This window comes from Hemicordylus capensis, chromosome 6 (genome assembly GCF_027244095.1).
Source record: "Hemicordylus capensis ecotype Gifberg chromosome 6, rHemCap1.1.pri, whole genome shotgun sequence".
NCBI classification, from domain to species: Eukaryota; Metazoa; Chordata; class Lepidosauria; order Squamata; family Cordylidae; genus Hemicordylus; species Hemicordylus capensis.
The window spans coordinates 104,115,891-104,136,186 of NC_069662.1; the positions used below are offsets into that span (position 1 = coordinate 104,115,891).

The window sequence follows — 20,296 nt, forward strand, 5'->3', positions numbered from 1 at the left end:
AAAATAAATAAAATATAAAGTAGTTGTGTCCTAAGGTTTCCTTCATCTGGAGTAGGGATCTTTGGGATATGGTCACAAATAACTGTCTTCCTGATATAAGGCGGCTACTGCCTCTTGAAAATCAAACAAGCTAAAATTAGAAAACAAAAAGCAAGAGCAACATCCATTTCAAGAATTCAAGTTTTATAGCCTGAGAGAACAGGTTTTAGCTTTTTAAACAAAGAACTTTAGAGCTTTTCCGGATTATCAGACCAAGGATCCCACTCGACTTGCATTTGCTTCTCAACAGTGGCCAGCCAGAAGTTTCTGGGAAGCCCCTAGTGGGCCATGATGACAACAGCCCTCCTTCATTTGTCCCCAGCAGTGTTCTGCACAGCCTCTGAACATGGAGGTTCTGTTTAGGTGTCATGATGAACAGCTGTTGATGGGTCTATTTTTCATGAACTTGTCTAGAAGATATTGCTTGTTGGGTTGCTCTGTGCATCTGGCTCCAAGCTGTGATGCCGCGATGGAGAGATACCTGCCCCAAACCCCATAAGTTTTTGACATACAAGAAAAGCACTAAGAGCCAGGATTCTCTGACAGATTACAAGCAGAGGGGAAACTCACAAGAGGTGACATTCCCACAGTTATGCTGGGTCCAGACTACTCATAGCTTAAATGTCACAACCAGTCCTTTGACCTTGATCACATATAGGCAGCCACTGCAGGTGAGCTAACACAAGTTTAACATGCTCTCTGTGACTGGCTCCTATTCATAAATGAGCAGCTCCATTAGGCAGTTCCTGAAGCCTCCAAATAGTTTGCAAGGGTAGCCCTATGTAGAGCATTTTACAGCAATTTATAAATGCTCCTAATTTCTCAGAGATGTCTGGTGGGCCACTGTGGGAAACAGGATGCTGGACTAGATAGGCCTTGGGCCTGATCCAGCAGGGCTGCTCTTATGAATGCAGAAAATGTATTAAGACTATTCTGCAACAATTTCTTGCATTTACTCTGATAGTCTCTTGATTCCACTGTCTATACTTCTTACTCTAGAAAAAAAAAATTAACGATACATTATAACCCCCTTTTTTATTGTAGTTTGTACATGAGAAAGAAATAGTAGCAGAAGATGACCAAGTATTTCTGATGAAGCAACAGGTACTGACTGATTGGTGCTCACTCTGCGTTTCATCCTATCTATCTATCTATCTATCTATCTATCTATCTATCTATCTCTCCTAAATGTACCAGTCGCTAATCCCATATGTGGCAGCTCTCGCGAGAGTTCGCGAGCGAGCTGCCAATTAGCGATGGGGATAGGCAGAAAGAAACTGCTAGCCAGGAGAACGGCCGAGCAGCCAGGGAGGAGAAGTGGTGGTCCGGCCGGCAAGCTGTCAAGGGAGCAGAAGCGGCTGCTGCCGAAGGTGGACAAGTGGTGGCCTGGCTGGCTGCTGAGGAAGGAGAAGTGGCCGCCTGGCTACCAAGGGAGGATGAAAAGGGACTGAAGTGGGAGAGCATGAAATGAAGATGGGGGGAGCTGGGGAGAACAAAGGGTGCACATGCTCTGCGCCAGGTCAGTTAGTTTAAAATACCTTGAATTGGATTAGATTTGTATTTGAATGTGTCAATTGTGTTCAAACCTGCTCCTCTTTTTTCATTTTATATTGCAGTCTCTGTTAGCAAAACAGCCACCTACTGCAGCTGGAAGACCAGTGGTTAGTAATGCATATTTAAATACTAAAATGTTAAGCAGTACATTTTATGGTAGCTCATATTAGGGATGTGCATGAACCAGTTCAGCGGTCCATTTCCAGACCACCGGACCAGTTCAGAGGTCCAGTGTTCGGACTGGCTCGGCAGTGGGGGGTTACCTTTAAGGAGCAGGGCAGGTGCCCTTCCCCCCCACCCCGCTGCAAGTCCCCCACTGGCGCTGGTGACAAAACTGTTGGTGTGGGGCTGCTGCATACCTCCTTGCAGCCCCAGTCAGTGTCAAACTGGAAGTTCCCAACGCACATGCTCAAGGAGCTACAAGGAGGGATGCAGCAGCCCCGCACCAGCGGTTTTGGCAGCAGTGCCGGTGAGGGAATTGTGTGTGGGTGGGGTGAGGGGCACCCTCCCTACTCCTTAAAGGTAACCCCCCGTTTGTGCACATCTCTACCTCATTTGGCATTCTATATCAGTAAGTTTTACCCTTTTGCCTCTTAAGGTATCCTTTCTTTCCCCACCCCAAATGTTTGTGTAGATTTTTCAGATGACTTTGTGAGGATGCAGAAGAAAATGTCAGCATGGTTTCATTGGCTAAATGTGCATTTCTGTCAACTTTGGTGTGTGTAAACACTATTCATGTAGTGATGGTCAGAAGTAAATGCTGGACTTCTGTTTTTCTTTCCCAATAGGAATTCTCAAATGCCTTACCTAATCTAAAGGATGGTTCTTACCATCAAGGCTTTAGCAAGTTTTATAGCAAAAAAGAAGGAATTATTTCACCACAGTCGTCATGCACAGCACTCATACGTCTGTGCACACATGTGCCCCTATGCACTTCTCCTACCTTTTGAACTAGATTGTGGTTGGCAATGCAATATCAATTTTTCCATGGCTTTTAGAAAAGTAGGGAAGTATCTTTTTTAAATTGCTTATACAGATGGCATAATCTGCAACTATGTGACTCACCAATAGCGTTTCAGCTTCTAATTTAAAATTAATTTGTTTAGGAACACTTTGTCTTTTTAAAATGCTCATGTAACTTAAAATTTACTCTCTCTTTTTGTAATTTGAGTGGAATGCAAGTGTTTCATCTTGAGTACTTCATACTCTTTTCAAATTCTATTTAGGATACCTCACCAAGAGTACCTGGAGGATCGCCGAGGACACCAAACAGATCAGTAACCTCCAATGTTGCCAGTGTTACACCCATTCCTGCTGGATCCAAAAAAATTGATCCTAGTATGAAAGGTGAGATAAATAACCTAGTATGAACATGGGGATAAATAACATTACAAATTTTTCAGAATATCTGACTTTGTATCATATGGTGGTTGTAAATACTAGCCTCCTTCTAAAATTCTTCACATTTTCTTTTTCTGCAGAGCATTGTCTGATAACTATTAAATTTTAAATGAAGGGAAACAATTGCTTGCATTTTAATCAGATGAAAACTGTGATAATTTTTGACATGCAAAAGATGCTTAAACTTTTCAAGATATGCATCTTTGTGAATAGGATGGAACTGAAATTCTAGTTCCATCTAGTGGGAATTTATTTTATTTATTTGATTGATTGATTGAGTTCTATACTGCCCTTCCAAAAATGGCTCAGGGCGGTTTACACAGATAAATAATAAATAAATAAGATGTATAAATTAAATGAATAAATTTTCTCTTATATTGAGAAAAATGGCATTGTCCACTAATATCAAATCTGTAGAACTCTTCTGTTGATTTAGATGATTTGTAATATACTCTTGTGGGTTGTTTGCCCTTTGTATACTTGATGTGTTGTATAGAAACTTCTAGGATCTGGAAGTGATTGGTTGTCGTCATGAGAAACGACGCCGGCGCAGGGACCTTCCAGATGGATTAATTAGCTCCTCTCTGGCTCTCTGCACTCCCTGCAGTGCACATGCTCAGTGCCTTCCTTTACCTGGCAGTCGGGCGCCATTTTGATTCAGTTTCTTTTTGACCACTGATGTGTCGAGACCTTTGGGTTGTTGCTCCTCAGAGATTAGAAAATAAAGCTTTATTTGATCAGATTTGACTGTGTCTTTCGATCTACGGACTGTGAGTTTACTATTGTTTGGTTTCTGGACGTCGGACTTGGTGGTTTAGAATTCTACAGCTGACCTTACCAGACAGCAGCTAAGTACACTCAGAAACTTGGAGAAAACTGAATGTAGGACAATGACCACTGCAGTCTCTCTCTCAGACGCCATGCCTGGTTACATTTTTCAACCTTGCAGAATGACATGAGAGATCGCATTGATGATGGAGACTTTAAAGAAGTCAAAGTCTACAGCAAAGAGCTTTTTGTCTGTTGTGACTACTCAAGGGTCTTCCCGCTACCAGAACTTCAACCAACAACGTTCTGGCTTCCAGTGTCAAGACCATAAAGATTATAAGAAACAGTACAAGCTGTACCACAAAAAGGTTCTTTGGACAAAAGAACAAAAACCGGAGACTCCGTGCTGGAAAAGATGCCTCTAAGCAGGCCCTAATAAGGGACTCCACAGTACAACCCCACAGACCCACCAGTACCTTCCTGCTGCAACATTGTAAAGTTGGCAGATGACTTACCTATATGGACAGTTGATTGGACACTTCAAGGATCATCTAAACATCAGGCGCGCTCGGCAAGAAACAGAATCAAAATGGCGCCTGATTGCTGAGTAAAGCAAGGCATGGCAGGAGGGGTGCCAGAGAAGAGCTAATTAACCCATCCAGAAGGTCCTTGTGCAGGTGCAGTAATGCATTTCTCATGACTGACAACGGATCAGCTCCAGATCATAAGTTACAGGTAAGCAACCTATTTTGGATCCAAAGAAGGCTAGATACAAAAAAAAAAACCCTGACATTAAGTAAAGGATTGTATCCCTTAATGGGAATGTACTCATAACTAACCTTTAGATCCAATTCCCTTTTTCATTGTTTGTATGTAAAATTTCAGGGAAAGCTGTAAACCAAAGAAAATACTTCATATTGAATAAATACTTCATCTGCATATCGCCATGATCATTACATATGCAGAATGTTTTGTATGAGCAATGGGAGAGGGATAATTTTAGCTAATTCCTTTCGCAGCCCCATTCCTCCTACTAGAGGCACTCTAAGGACCAGGCCACAGGGATCTGGCCCAGTCCTCGCTGCCTGGGGGTGGGGCTCCAAATGCTCCTTCCACTGCCGCAGCAGGCTGCCCTGCCCACAGCAGTCCCCCAGTCTTCTCCCCTCACCCCCTGCCAGCAGCAGTGACCGGACAGTGATGCCTGCACAGTTGTGAGAGCTCGTCGTGAGCCCATGCCCAGCATTGCTCTCCAGTTGCCACCGGTGGGGGAGAGGAGAGGACTACTGGCACCTCCAAGCAGCCACGCCATGGCCGCACAGTGTCTGGAAAATGTTTTTTTAAGGAATGTTTGGTGGGCGCAGAAGGCCCCCAAAAGTAGGCTTGGGGGCCCTCTTGCGCTGGGTGTACTTGGCTGGGGGGGGGCCTCCCGCCAGGGGTGGTCTGGGCACCAAAATGACCTAGATGCACCCCTGCCTTCCACAGCCATCTGAGCCTTCTGAAAATGTGTCTGAGGGTACCACCACTCTTAGGGATGTATTCTTGGGAGGCACAGGTGATTGCAGAGGGAAGGGAGGATTGGTGATTGCCTATTCCCCATTGCATACACAAAATGTTCTCTGGGAGTGGTGTTAGTCTGGATGTTAACTGTTATCAGTATGTTTGGAAGAGCAAACGTTTGTCTCTTTCTCTCTCGCTCTCTTTTGAAATAAGCTGGAGCTACAAGTGAAGGAGTCCTTGCTAACTTCTTCAACAGTTTGCTGACTAAGAAAACTGGCTCGCCCGGTGGACCTGGTGGTGGTAGTCCTGCAGGAGTAGGGGGATCTGGAGGTGGTGGCAGCAGCAGTTTACCACCATCTGCAAAAAAGTCAGGTAAAGATTTTCGCTTTAAGAACAGAAGCAATGTCCTTTGCAACAGGCATGTTATTGGGGTGAGTGTGAGATATAGGTGTGGTCTCACATGTCACTGCATGACTTATGGTATGGAGTGTGCTGTTGGAATATAGTTTCTCTTGGCTTGTTAGACTATGTCATCCAAAAAGAATTGTAAATAAAATAAAATTGCCCAGAGCAGAAATATAACATGGAGGGTGGAGAATAGAAATACAGCCTTATTTCAGTTGCTTAAGTTTGTCATGTAACTTGCAATTCCATTGTATACTTAGGTATAACGCTTTGCATCAGTTGGAACCAGTGGCAGATCTGAGTGGGGGAAGAGTGTTTTAAAGGATCTTGAGGAGATGTTGCTTTAGTTGCATGCTTCTCTCTTAAAACCACTAACTGAGGATAGCTGGGGGAGCTCAGAGTAGAAGGTTGCAGCAGAACTAGAGCTAGAAGCCATAATCTGGTGGCAATGGTATCTTCTCGTTGGCAAGGACAGAGAAGGGGATGTAGCAAAGCCTCTCTTCTCTTTTACATGAATCACTGTGGATAGTGCCAGGACAAAGAGGCAGTTGAGGAAAAGTTTTAAATAGCTCTTCCCCACCCCCAGTTAAATTATAGACCTGCCACTGATAGGAATGCTCCTCCAAACTTTTGATATGCTAATTTACTAACTGTAAAAGAAATACTAACTGGATTGGTGTGTTGAATGTAAGCTAATTTTTTTTTTTAATGCTGGTTGAAGTTATCACAGAAAAACTCCAGACATACTTTGATGAAATCTGCTTCAGTTGCATTGCATAGCAGATACTGATCTCTTTTTATTGCCCCTTCTGTGTGTTTTGAGGGAGTGGGTCCTAGTGGAGCCAGGAGAAAGCTGAAAGAGCATGTGTGGCCTTCTTTCCTTCACCTTAGTTACAAAAAAAAGGAAATAAAGCAAAATAGTACTAACTACTTTTTTTAAAAAACCCTAATTTTAGAAGATAGTTGCGCTAAGAAGGCAGCAAGCCAGTTCTTCAAGCATCATCAACATCCCAGTTTAATGGAATGCTTGATGACAGTCAAATTGGTCATCAGTTGGCAATACTTGACTGGTCAATGAAACCAGAGTTGCCAACTCTCTTTCTCAGACCTGAAAACAGATTGTTGTACCTCAGAAGCTGCATGTTTGAAGTGGCTTTTGGCTACTACAAAGAGTTTTCAGCAGTACTGAGCGCTCTAATCCTGAAAATAAACGATCCTCTCTTATTCAGAAATATTGCATAGTATTTTAGACATAACTACTATGTAAAATGTATATAGTACTACACTCATTGACAACCAAATTTGTGCGTAACAGTTCCGTTTCTTTTAAAGATGCCACTTAGATTCTGATTCGTGTACTTTATAGTGAGCTTCAAGTGTAATGCTTTATAATGAATCTTAAGTAGAGCCCCTGGTGAATCTTAAGTAGAGCCCCTGGTGGCGCAGTGGTAAAACTGCCGCCCTGTAACCAGAAGGTTACAAGTTCGATCCTGACCAGGGGCTTAAGGTTGACTCGGCCTTCCATCCTTCCGAGGTCGGTAAAATGAGTACCCAGAATGTTGGGGGCAATATGCTAAATCATTGTAAACCGCTTAGAGAGCTTCAGCTATAAAGCGGTATATAAATGTAAGTGCTAAGTAGGCAACTTGCCGCTGCCTGGTTATTTTTTAGATGAAACAAATGCAGTTTATTTAAAGGAATCAGAAGATGCACTCCTTGTAGAAGCTGCATTTCAATAATTGTTTTGTGCCCTCCTCTATATGTAGGCCAGAAGCCTGTCTTAACAGATGTTCAAGCTGAATTGGACAGAATGTCACGAAAACCAGATTTGGTCTCTCCAACGTCACCTGCATCCCCTACAGAAGGTGAAGCATCTTGAAGACACCAAATATAGCCCATTATTCAGTTGTCTGGGATAATTTAAACTTGCCTCTGCCTCTTCCTTCAGTGACTGGAACTAGGGAGCTGAAAAACTTTCAGAGAAGGACAAGCGGTTGATGTCTTTGTGTTGCCCAATTTTGTAAAAAGGAACTGTACAGATGGAAAATTATTACACAGTGTAAGACTGCTCTTCAGTACAATGTGGCATACAGAAGTTTTTGATTCCTGGATTCTGTTTAAAAAGTCAGTGTCACTCTGTAAAATTGAACATGTCCACTTAATCATTTGTAATGCAACAGACAGCTTGAAGAGTTGGAAAGGATATGCAACATGGGCACTTAATTTATATTGATCTCCCAACCTTTTTAGTTAATGAAATTTTATAAATTAACTTCCAGGGAAAGGATTTACTAGTTTTGTTGGAAAGAGATCAATCAGTTGTTGTTCTTTTGTGCACCATCAATAAACTAACTCAAATAAAATTTAACACTTGATTTGGAATATGACTGCAGACTGTTGTGATCTCATTTGAGATTTAAATAATGTCTTACTATTGGAACTAAACTGTCATATTGGATCACTGTATTATACTATTGAGGATTTCCAATGAACCTCTGAGTGTTCTTTAAATTCCAGAGTTTTAAAAAGATGAATGAATTTAGATATCTAAAAAGTAATTTTGGTAGTTTAGTGGTGGGAATTCCTGAGGGACCTGGAACTCTGGAGCATACTGTCTGTAGAAAGCAACAAAAGTTACCATAGGAAACACAATAACTGACTTCAGATATTTCTTTATCTATCAACTAGCCTTCTTTCATTATTTGGATAGCTATGGGATTTGTAGTCCTTCTCCCCATATGGATCCAAATGGATTGCATTTAATTAGAGAGTAAACAGTTGTTTTCCTTTGTTGATAAAGCTGCCATCAGTCTCACGTATCATACCCTTTTCTGTAAGTTGCTTCCAGACCAGTACATTTTAACATTTCTGGGAGAGAGTATTAACTGTTTGTCTAAAGCAATATTGTGTCTTCAAATATCTGTTACATTTATATACTTCTGTTGCATGGGGCTTCCAGTGGTCTCCCTCCAAGGGGTTGATAGGTTTATATCTGCTTAGCTTTAGCAGTGCTGCAGTAGCTGATGCTTGGATGATCTCGGACCTTCCTTGGGCCCTAAACCAACATGTCTAAGAATCTGTTTCAATGTCTATAATTGCAAATTAAAGGCTATACACAGATTTGGGGTTAGAGTCTGCTGTTAATGCAGTGTCTTGCAGGAGATCCTAGATAGTTGCCAGCAGAAAAGCATGGTGGATTGGTATTTATCCTGGACTAGTGCCTTTAATTAAGGTCCCTAAAACAGCAAGAACTTCACAGAACTACTTTGTGTGTCGCTAGTATTTTTCCTCCTCTTGAGCAGCAGACCCACATGTCATAACCACATCCAGCTGCTTCTGAAACTTCCTTCACTATCACAGTTTGATATGTGGGACTGCTGTTCAAAGAAACAAACCCAGAGCACACTTCTGTATATATTGGCACATTGCCAATATATGTAGCAACGAAGAAACTAAGCCTGGATCTGCATATGGTCCTATATTTGAAAGTGCTGCTTTTAAAACTTGATTACAGAGAAGATTTCTCTCTGGTGCAGAATTTCTACATCCCGAGTCTAAACATATTACTCAATAAGGCAGAGATCTGCAAAATATTTTTTAGAAGAATTCCACAACTGCCTGATAATAAAGAGGAGAGCTCAAACAATGGTGGGGGGAAAGGATTGTAACTGCTGAACAAATACATAATCCATTAAGGAGCAGTTTATAGAAGACTATATGTTTTTCACTTCTAATTAAATGCATGGCACAGATTGTACCTTTTAAACAGATTACTACTCTAAATAAAGAATGAACATATTGATGTGCATTTAAGATGTGCATGAATTTACGCTACAGATGAGGTAAGTTAATTTATCTACAATCTTAATTTACAGTTTAATACCAAAATCTTGAATTGTAACAATATTAAAACTTTTGGGCACGTTAAAACCATATTTCTGAAAAGGTTTTTATATACAAGGTTTAAAGTATCTGGCCTCTATTTTGTTCACATAAGAATATCTTGTAGCAAACTATAACACCTTTAAAATAACAGACAAATGTTTTTCTGCATGTATATTGCACAGCATTTGTTAGAATTTGCTGATGTGCTAAGGCAGCAAACAAAAGCACAGGCAAAGAAGATTTTTCTGTATTATATGCAGCTTCTACAAATGTTTGCATTTTAGTGATAAGATAAACTTTAAAAGGACAAGAAAATAGGTATCAGTAGACTTGTAATTAATAGGCAGCATCCAAACTAAGTTGGTCATAACTAAATCCCATTGAAATTAATGAGACTTAAGTTTGTCGAGGCTAACTTGTTTCATTGATTTCAGTGGGGCTTAATCATGACTGAGTAGTCTGGATCTGCCTCTTGTTGACAGCCGATCTGTATGATGAGGGAGTAAAATGAAGATAGCAATACTGTAAATGGGATAAAATATACTAACCTTACTAAAATATACTAATACTAGGAGGTGAGGCCCATCATTGACTGAACAAAGTCATTTTGTGTAGGTTACATTGATAGGGAAGTTCAAGAAATTAAATGTCACAGATTTTTTTTTATGAATGTGCTTGGAAAAAGTAAAAATAGTGTAAATTAATAGGAATTCAACTTCAAACATTTTATTGAATGAATAATTACTATACATAGTAAATTTGAATCTAAGAAAGATATTCTGCTTCTCTTGGGCATGATGTTTTTGAATTATTGATCTGATTGTGTGTTAATCTGAACAGTAATAGTTAAAATATCATCATATTCAGAATGTCTTCTAAAAAATACCAAAAATGTTAAACCTTTCACTAAGCATATACCAGGTGAAAAATTTGGTATCTGTAGGTAACCGTGAAGTATGACTTCATTTTGCATAAACAAATCCAGAAGCTCTTCAAAATATAGAATAGCTCAAGTACATTAAGTCTAACCCTGGCCACTAAATACCAGCCAAATGGAAAAGTAGAATGGTTTTAGAATGTGCTCTGTCTCCTTTCCAGGGAAAAAAGTTATTGTGAAGCCACCACGTAGAATGCCATTCTCCATTCCTTCTTCGTTGAAACTTTGCACCTGGTTGGTGTCAAATAGATCAGAATCAGTGCTCACTATGGCATATGTGGACAGAAACATTTCAGGTAGGTTGGATACTAGCTGCCCAGACTTTCTAGTGGGCATTAGCATTTTGATTTTGTGCTTATAATATGTTGTGGCTGTATAACATAGACAAACTTAGGATCACATTTTGCAGAGGGAAAAACATGGTTTTTTAAATTGATGCCATGACACAAAGCAAAGATAACTGTGTATGTAGCATATAAAATACAGTTAGTCTTAACACAGGCTTTTGTAAGCATAGCGGAAAACTACAGAAAACTTCTACTTAACCAAAGTGGTGCAAATGAAAACATCCAGATTCGCATTTATTTTCTTTGGCTGAAGTAAAAGTTTAACATAAAATGTTTTCCCAAATGTATGCTATAATCAAGCTGAGCTGGCATTTTGATATAAATGCTAGGCCTGTGTTGACCTTAAGTGGCGCAGCAGGGAAATGCTTGACTAACAAGCAGAAGGTTGCCAGTTTGAATCCCTGCTGGTACTATATTGGGCAGCAGCAATATAGGAAGATGCTGAATGGCATCATCTCATACTGTGGGGGAGGAGGCAATGGTAAATCCCTCCTGTATTCTACCAAAGAAAACTAGAAGGCTCTGTGGGCGCCAGGAGTCGAAATCAACTTGATGGCACACTTTACTTTACCTTTACTAGGCCTGTGCACCATGAATACTGGCAGATTCGATCTGACCAGACCCAACAGGAAAATTGTTGGGAGGGCTGACGCAGCCCACCAAAACAGTTGAGTTGGGCTGGATTTCCCAAAGGTTCCCTATAGGGGGTTTCCCAGTTTCCCTTTCTCCTGATTTCCAGTTAGCAACCCCTCACAACCAGCCCCGCTAGTTAAATGGTCTGTGCAGCCTCTTGGCTAAGAAGTGGCTCGCTAACTATATAAGTTGGTCAGACAGGAATGTTGTAGTCCATGCGCCACAGTAGGGAGCTCAGTGAGAGCTTTTGACTGTCGGGACTCCTTGTAGTCATGTCTGAACTCATTCCAATAATGCCTGATAGAGGGCATATTGGTTCTGTCAGATGAATGTGACTGCACACAGCCCTAATAAATACCAACAATGCTTAGTTATTGAATGTTTATGTTTAAACTGGTAAAAAGATCCTATCCAAAAAAACCTCGTGAATGTTACTGACCTGGTTCGGATGTCACACAATGTCCCACAGCCTCAGGTGCATGCACTCTGCCTTGGCCTTGTATGTGAAGGGCGGGGGATGGGTGGGCACGCAGCCAAAGCGAGGAAATGTTGCACAAAACCAGGATTCAATCTGGGCTCCATGAGATATCAGAACCAAAACACTGGCTCTTTGGCAATCATGACGACTCAACAAATATTGGACATGGCTTTCAAACATGAGTGTGTGAAATGGGAACTCATTTTGAGTCAGGGTTCAACCTTGGAACATGTGAAATAAGTGCATTTGAGAATGTGCAGAATTCCTTTCCCTCACCACTGAATAATCCTAACCATTTCCCACAGATAAGGGTATATGGTGGGAGCTTTCAGGACAGAAGTGTAGCAGTCGAACTTTGGCCCGCTTAAGAAATTAATAACTAGAGAGAATCCTTCTTTAAATAGACTATGGCATCTTCAGGGCAGTGTAATATGAATGAAAGAATAATGGTTGATATAGCTGAGACCATGAAAAATTCAACTTACACAAAGAAAATCTAGGGAATGTAAGTACTTTAAGATGCCTTGCTTGTTCACAATTAACTCCCTTGTTTGAAACCTTAAGTACAGCATGAAGAACACATCTGTAAGACATCCATATTCTGAATAATACTATACATTTAAAAGGAAAGTATTAAAAAGTACAGTTGCACATCTTTTGAAATACTCTTTTTCTTCAGCTTGTTTATGATAAACTTTGGGGTTTTTTATTTTTACGATATTAGGCTTGTTGATTACACCACTCTTTGCCTAAGAAATGTAAACCTCAATCAACTAAAGAAATCTTGCACCCTAATTTTAAGCCAACTAGTAAGTTGCCACACATCTACAGAAATGTGGGTTTATTGCTTTAAGCCATGTGATTTGGCAGCCAAAGATTATTGGGTTAAGTCTGTCCTGATCACAACATACCAACAGAACTTATGGCAGGATTCAGAATAATTTCACAACGACTAGCACAACTGCTGATCACTCTGAACTGTTACAAGAAGAAAGCATCACTTCAGTGACTGTGCAATTCTCAGGTTAATGTTATGTGAGACCCATACTCAACACATGCTGTGTTTTCCAAACAAATGACAAACACAAAAGGCTGGCCTTAAGGTTTTTGGTGCTCTAGACAAAGTTTGACTTTGGCACTCCCACAGCTGAGAAGTGAGGAGCCCCAGCTTGAACAATGCAGGCTGCCCATTCACTGGGATGAGAGACTGTTCTGGACAGGGGAGAGAACAAAACAAGCCAAGGTTGGGAGTGCTCTTTTGCCCTGCTCCAGGGAGGAGAGCGAATGGGTACTCCCAGCAAGTCAATGGTTGCTTGGAGAAGGAAAGGGGTGCATGTAGCACCTTCCCGCCGCAAAAATTGGGGCCCTAGGCGACAGTCTAGTGGATTGGCCAACCCGGCCAACCTGCACAGGTTAAATGGCTTATATGATGACAGTTCTGTCTTGCAAAATTTATTAAAGAAAATGTCTGGAAAGATGCCAGTACAGTAGAGTTCCAAGAACACAGAACTTCAATTATGCAGAAAAGATATTTTTACTTTCACATGCCTTTCAGTCAGTTCATCACAGACATCCTGAACAGCAACTACTCTGCATTCCAAGAAGTCTCATTTATTTATTTATTTTGCTTTGGCCTAACTTAACTGAATTTAACTGCTGTTAAGTGACATGACCTCTGAAAAATGATACAGTTCTTCAAAAATGATTTCCAGTAAGACCGAAGTTCCATTTCTTCCTATATCCAGAGGGAGAAAGGCCCTGGAAGAATAATTTTGAGTCTTTTTTTAAAACTAAAGCAAATAAATAGCCTTAAATAATCTCCTTAGAACATCTTGAGTGTTTATTTTTAAGGAAATGCTTACTAAAATTCCAAGCCTTTCCTGATTTTATGATTACAATAACAATTTGCTTTTCTTGGACTGCAGCTCAAGAGTTCACACTGATCTGTATGAAAATTACTCCTATAACCACCACCACCCCTGCCAATTTACTTTAGTGAAATAAACATGTAGCTGTGGTTCCAGATTGTCAAGGCACAGGACATATGAAAACTTAAAAAGGAAGCAGGAAGGTCAAATCAACTTTCAAGCTGCTCATCCAGTTACACACTTCTACATTGGTGTGAATGTAATCTCTTAATGTAAACTTGTCCTGTGTCTACCAGATATGCATCATGTAGGCCTAGCTTTGTTTTGTTGTGAATACAGTACACAGACTGTCTTCATGTTTCTGAAAAACGGGTGGGGGAGAGGACACCCTTAAGTTAGAATTTTCAGAGAATCTCAAGTAGTGATCATAGACAATTCTGTGTCGAATCAGTGCATGAAGGTGGGGAGCGACATTGCTTTTGCTAGACCTGTCCCCTGACATGTTTCGTTGACACAGTGTATACACAAAATAAGCTATCCTGTGCAAATAAAAAATAAAAAAAATTGCAGGTAACTTACAAATGTGCAGATAGAGTCCCCGCCCCCATACTCTCACCTTGCCAGTACAGAGCCTGTACTCATACGACACTACCACTATAGAGGGGTTAGGGTAGAGCCAAAGGACATGGTCTAGCCAGCCCCTGCCCCAGTGTGTTGATAGTGCATGAAATTGTCTGAGCAGGGCTACAAATTTCTTTACTTGATAGATAGCATTTATGTGGCCAAAGTTCTGTGTATTCACAGACAGGTAAATGTATCCATGTTGTGTACTAACATTTCCGTGTGGTAGTTAAGATGTTTTATACCAAATCACATCATTGGTCCATCTAGCTTAGTATCATCTACCACACTGACTGATGGCAGTTCTCCCAGGTTGCAGACAGGGAGCTTTCCCAACTCTACCTAGAGATGCCGGGGATTGAACCATTCTGCGTGCAAAGCATGTGCTCTGCCACTGAGCTTTGGCTCTTCCTTGTTATATGCCCTAAACACCTACTATATGTACCTGAATCCAAGACTAGGTTTTTTCCAAGTTAAGACTATCAGGAGGTCATCTTTAATTCTGTTCCTTTTCAAGAAAATGAAGGAATAACCTGTATTTAACCTCTGCTTTTTAAGAGGATCATCTTAAATTCAGAGTAATTTGCTATTTGGGTAAATATGGTAAAGGGCCTGTCTTTATACTGTATTGTGTTTATGACAGTGACTAGTTAAGCTGGTGTGGTGACACAAACATTCCAAGTATTTGAGAAACAAGCTATTTGCAGTCCAGGTTCTATGACAATAAAGGAAGTCATTCTCAGCTGCTGGGTTGGTAGGGCCCAGGGGTTACCTCAGGATGCATGGGCTCGTATGGGGTAAGAGGCCTAACAGGCCCTGGACTCAGCAGAGAACATAAGAACAGCCCTGCTGGATCAGGCTCAAGGCCCATCTAGTCCAGCATCCTGTTTCGCACAGTGGCCCACCAGATGCCACTGGAAGCCACAGGCAGGAGTTGAGGGTGTGCCCTCTCTCCTGCCATTACTCCCCTGCAACTGGTATTCAGAGGCACCCTGAGAGCAGGCTGAGCAGGGATGGCCGGCATTGCTGGTGGCTCCATAGGCTCGTCTTGCGGTGTGGGTGGCTGTTTGGGTGGGGGTGAGCTTGGAGGCCCTCCACCTCTCAGGGGCTGGGTGTTATTATGCTCTTCTTGTGGGGGGGGGCTTCTCTGGCAGCTTGAAGGGGCTCATTGGTGTAGGAGGGCCTGCCGGAGTGTTTGTTTCTGATCAGCTGCCATGGTGCTGATCGAGTCAGTACGCCTGTGGTCCATTAATAATTCCTGTTACAATGTGATGCTGTAAATTGCGGCACTCTTGACAACATGTCAAGAGTCTGAGGTTTCCTGCCCCTGATATAATGGATGTTCATTCATTCATTTATTCATTCATTTGATTTCTATACCGCCCTTCCAAAAAATGGCTCAGGGCGGTATATACAGAGAAATAATAATAAATAAGATGGATCCCTGTCCCCAAAGGGCTCACAATCTAAAAAGAAACATAAGATAGACACCAGCAACAGTCACTGGAGGTACTGTGCTGGGGGTGGATAGGGCCAGTTATTCTCCCCCTGCTAAACAAAGAGAACCACGGCGGCTGAGTGCAACATCCTAAGCCATTTTGGATACGACCAGCGAGTCCTAGATACCATCTTCCACATCCAGAAAGACTTCAACCAACCGGATTTACCAATCCACTTGGCGCATTTTTCTCCAGTGGTGTAGACAATGCAAGCTCTCTGCAATAGCATGTGGACTTCCAGAACTTCTGCCATTTCTCCAGGATGGCCTGGATAAGGGCTTGAAGGCAAACACCATCAAATGACATGCAGCTGCTTTGGGGACTCTACTCTCACCTTTCAGGGTAAGGGGTCTGACCTCCCACGCACACTTGAAATGTTTTGAGAGGGGCCGCCTTGTCCTCTGGTCCAGTGGAACACAGGTTTCCTTCATGGGACCTACACAAAGTCCTCAGTGTACTGCAAACAACTCCTTTTGAACCACTCCGATTGATACCTCTACGCATCCTCTCAATAAAGCTGACTTTTCGGATAGACATTACCTCAGCTAGACGGGTTTCCAGTCCCTGTCCAACAATCCAAGGTTTTGTGTTCTCTCTCCAGATTCTGTCACCTTGATCCTGGATTCTAATGTCCTGCCCAAGATGGCTTCAGCCTTCCATAGGTCGCAGGACCTGGTCCTCCTGTCATTCTGCTCCAACCCCTCATCTGAGAGAGAGAGAATGGCACAAACTTTACGTCTGCTGCTGTCTGAAGGCTTATCTGTCACGGACTTCCTCACTCCACTCCATAGAGGTGTTATTTGTGTCTTTCCTGCCAATGGGACAGCAAGTTTAGGCATTACCTTGGCCAGGTGGATCAAGGCCTGTATTTCCCTGGCATATGAGGTTCAACACCTTCCTACACTGCTGAAGATTACAACTCACTCCACTTGGTCAGCAGTCACCTCAGCAGCATTCTCCACAAACGCTCCACTAGAAGACATCTGCAGAGCGGCAATATGGTCCTCTCCTTCCATGTTTACAAGACACTACAAACTGTACCTCATATGTTCCTCTTAGGCTGCCTTTGGCAGGTGCATGCTCCAGCACATTCTCCCACCCCAGTAGCTGAGGTCACCCCCCTCCCAGGGTCCAGCTGTGCCATGTCCCACGTGAGAGGTCCTCACCCAGCAGCTGAGAAAGGAGCATTGGTCACTTACCATGAAGGCTTCTTCTTGCTCAGCTTCTATAGTTGAGGACATCTCAACCCACCCTAGGCATCCACGGCTATCTCACACAAGCCCTAGAGGCAGGAGTAGTGTTGTGAAGGCAGATCTGAGGACTGGAAGATGTTCTAGGAGGTGCAGAAGCTAAGGTGCATGTAGCTCAGAGGCAGATTTGTTAAAGGAAGGTTACACATTAGGCAACTGTGTCGAAACATAGAGAGAAAGCCAAGGGAAGGGGAAGGGGATTAAGAAGGGCAGAGGAGATGAAGAACTGAGGTAAGAAAACTCAAATAAAAGAGCAAGCTCCAAATGTGGGGTAGGTTTGGGGTAGCAGGGAGAGGGAGAGAGAGAGAAGTGCTGGGGTGCTTGTCAAGAGAGGGGTAACTAAACATAATAGAACACAACAGGCGGTTTGAAAATTAGAGACCTTCAGAAAAGTGAGAGGTTGAGACCACTGAGTTTTATTCGTTTATTCCATTTATATAATGCTTATCCAAGATGGCTCGGGGCACTTCATAATCTGAAATAAAGCCATTTAAAGTTAATGTAAAACTAATTAAAAGCTATTTAAGTATTATTAAAAGCTAAGCTTAAAAAAGAGATCTTCACAGCTCTTGAACACCTCTAAGGATGATAGACTTTTTCTTCCCCCATGGAATATTTTACACAAGCTACAAGTAGCTACTGAGAAAGTATAACTCCAAGCTGCTGCCAGATGAATTGGCAGCACCGGAGATGGAGCTCTCCTGATGGGTATCCTGCAGTAAAAGGCAAGCTGGAAGAAAGGAGGAGCCAAATAGATAGTAGGGCCTCCCAAAGGGTCCAGAGCTGAGAGGAGCTCTGCACGTGGTAGGAAGGCACAGGTGGTTTGGAGGGCTGGGAACTGTGGGATATTGGATTTCTAGATCTAGAGCTTACACCTTGACAAAATGCATTGCCTTCTAATAACTGCATAAAATGAAAATTCTGTCACTTATAGTTTATGTTGTCACACCACATTGTGATTTGGCAACTTTGAGGGCAACATGGGCTAAGAAGCAGTGCAAGCTGGGCGGGGGGGATTTCACTTGTTGATTATAACTAGCTACTCAGTCCCGTAGCTGCTAATTTATAGTATTTCTATAGTATAATGGAACTGCTGCATACAGGGAATCAAAGTAGACCTGAACCAAAATGCTGCTTCAGAGATGGCTTTTAAGTGAACCAGAACAGATTCTGAACCTAAAACATCTTGGTTGCCTTGAAACTGAGCTGAACCCCTAAGCACAAAAAGTGATAACTGGTTCAATAATAATAACAACAACAACAATAACAACAACTAGCTGACCCCGCACAGACCATCTGTGTGCTCTTTGGTGGTTACCTCTCCCCCCTGCTTCTGCCCCAGTCTCCGCTTCCGGGCCCAGCCTCCTCTCCTCCCCACTGCCACTTCTCCCCTCCCACATACTTTCTTTCTTCCCTCCAGGGCCTTGCCTCCATGGCCGGGCTGGGCCCACCACCTCTGGCCTCCACGGCCGGGCCACTGCCATGACAACCAATTCTCCTGGGTGCGCCTCAGCCAATCAGGCGCGTCCGCCGCCCAGCCAGTCAGCTGGGATGCACATTCCAAGGCACACCCAGGAGAATTAATATAATAGATAATTCGATTTCTATACCGCCCTTTCTATACTGCCCTTTCCTCCAGGTGTGTTGGATCTCCTCTGGGCTGCTGTTGCTGGGGCTCTGTTCCTATATAGGGCAGGCTGGCCCAAGGGCTTGGGTGAAAGAAGAAGGGAACAGCTTGGGTGGGGCACTGACTGTGCTGTTTTTGCCTCTGCCCCACCTTTCCTCCAGGTGTGTTGGATCTCCTCTGGGCTGCTGCTGCTGGGGCTCTGTTCCTATATATATGGCAGGCTGGCCCAAGGGCACAAGCCTCTTGGCGCGAGCCGAAGGGCGAGAGCACAAGGGCTCTCAGCCATGGGGCGAGCTGCCGGGGGCCCGGAAGACCGACCTTCCTGTTACGAAGAAGTCAGCAAGAGTTGAATCTATAGTTGGTTTTTTATTAAGCCAAGGAGATGTAGTGGTTAGTCTGGGAAAGTGGAAAAATGGGGATGGAGTGGGGGCAGCAATATCATGGGTAGCGGGCAGAGGGAGGTATGGCAGTGGGAGTTGGGCAGGCCGTTACAGGGGGAAACGGTCCAGGCAATTGAGGCCTGTTCCTTTTTCCAGCCCTTCTCCCAACTCTGAGACCCCTGGGAGCTCTGAGAACACTCCCTCGAGGATTAGGGTACTGCTGCTGAATGCCAGGTCAGTTAATGCTAAAACATCTCTCATCCACGATTTGATTGTGGATGAGCATGCTGACCCGGTATGTGTGATGGAGACCTGGTTGGATGAGCTGGGCGGGGTTGGTCTCTCTCAGCTCTGTCCTCCAGGTTTCCAGATCATGCAACAGCCCCGCCTTGAGGGTCGGGGAGGGGGCGTTGCAGTCATCTATAGAGAGATCCTCCCCGTTTCCAGATGCCCAGTCAAGCAATCTCAGAATTTTGAGTGCTTGTCCTTGAGGGTGGGCCTCTGAGATAGGCTGGGGATTCTGCTGGTGTACTGACCACCCCGCTGCACTTCAGTTTCTCTACCTGAGCTGGCAGGGGTGGTCTCGGAGGTGGCCTTGGGTTCCCCCAGGCTTATTGTTTTGGGGGATTTCAATGTCCACGCTGAGGCCCCCCTAGTGGGTGCGGCTCAGGATTCCATGGTCTCCATGGCAACCATGGGCCTGTCTCAGTTGGTATCGGGCCCTACCCACGTGGCAGGACATACTCTGGATCTGGTTTTTGCCGACCGGGAAATAAATGATCTGGAGGTGGGGGAATTTGAGACCACTCCCTTGTCATGGACAGATCATCATCTGGTGGGGTTTAGTCTGACTGTTCCATCTGCCCTCTGCAGGGGTGGTGGGCCGATTAGGATGGTCCGCCCCCGGAGGCTTGTGGATCCGCTTGGATTCCAGACGGCCCTCGGGGAGTTTCCAGTGTCCAGAGCTGGTGACCCTGTTGAGGCCCTGGTTGATCTCTGGAATGGAGAGAAAGCCCGGGCTGTTGACAGGGTTGCTCCTAAACGCCCTCTCCGGCTTGGTGGAGCCCGATCTGCTCCTTGGTTTTCCTCGCAGCTTAGGGCGATGAA

At 43.4% G+C, this 20,296-nt stretch overlaps 2 protein-coding genes and 1 long non-coding RNA gene across 4 annotated transcripts in view; 2 read left to right on the plus strand and 1 right to left on the minus strand.

Moving 5' to 3' along the window:
* DYNC1LI1 (dynein cytoplasmic 1 light intermediate chain 1) overlaps positions 1-8,051 on the plus strand; it is a 48,312-nt gene extending 40,261 nt beyond the window's left edge. The window contains exons 9-13 of the mRNA XM_053260625.1: positions 1,084-1,143; positions 1,656-1,700; positions 2,820-2,940; positions 5,473-5,631; positions 7,431-8,051. Coding sequence (XP_053116600.1) covers positions 1,084-1,143; positions 1,656-1,700; positions 2,820-2,940; positions 5,473-5,631; positions 7,431-7,543 — 498 coding nt within the window. The 3' untranslated portion in view covers positions 7,544-8,051. The remainder of the gene's footprint in view (positions 1-1,083; positions 1,144-1,655; positions 1,701-2,819; positions 2,941-5,472; positions 5,632-7,430) is intronic.
* Positions 8,052-10,638: 2,587 nt separating this feature from the next.
* CMTM6 (CKLF like MARVEL transmembrane domain containing 6) overlaps positions 10,639-20,296 on the plus strand; it is a 42,956-nt gene continuing 33,298 nt past the window's right edge. The window contains exon 1 of one of the 2 annotated variants that reach the window (XM_053260627.1): positions 10,639-10,782. In XM_053260627.1, coding sequence (XP_053116602.1) covers positions 10,680-10,782 — 103 coding nt within the window. In that variant the 5' untranslated portion in view covers positions 10,639-10,679. Of the gene's footprint in view, positions 10,783-18,834; positions 18,971-20,296 lie in introns of those variants that run through there. The other variant, XM_053260628.1, reaches the window with a different exon arrangement.
* On the minus strand, positions 13,357-18,689 carry LOC128329432 (uncharacterized). Its single transcript, XR_008309648.1, has 3 exons — positions 18,585-18,689; positions 16,473-16,638; positions 13,357-13,702 (listed from the first exon to the last, which is right to left on the minus strand). It is a non-coding gene; the product is annotated as an uncharacterized LOC128329432 (long non-coding RNA).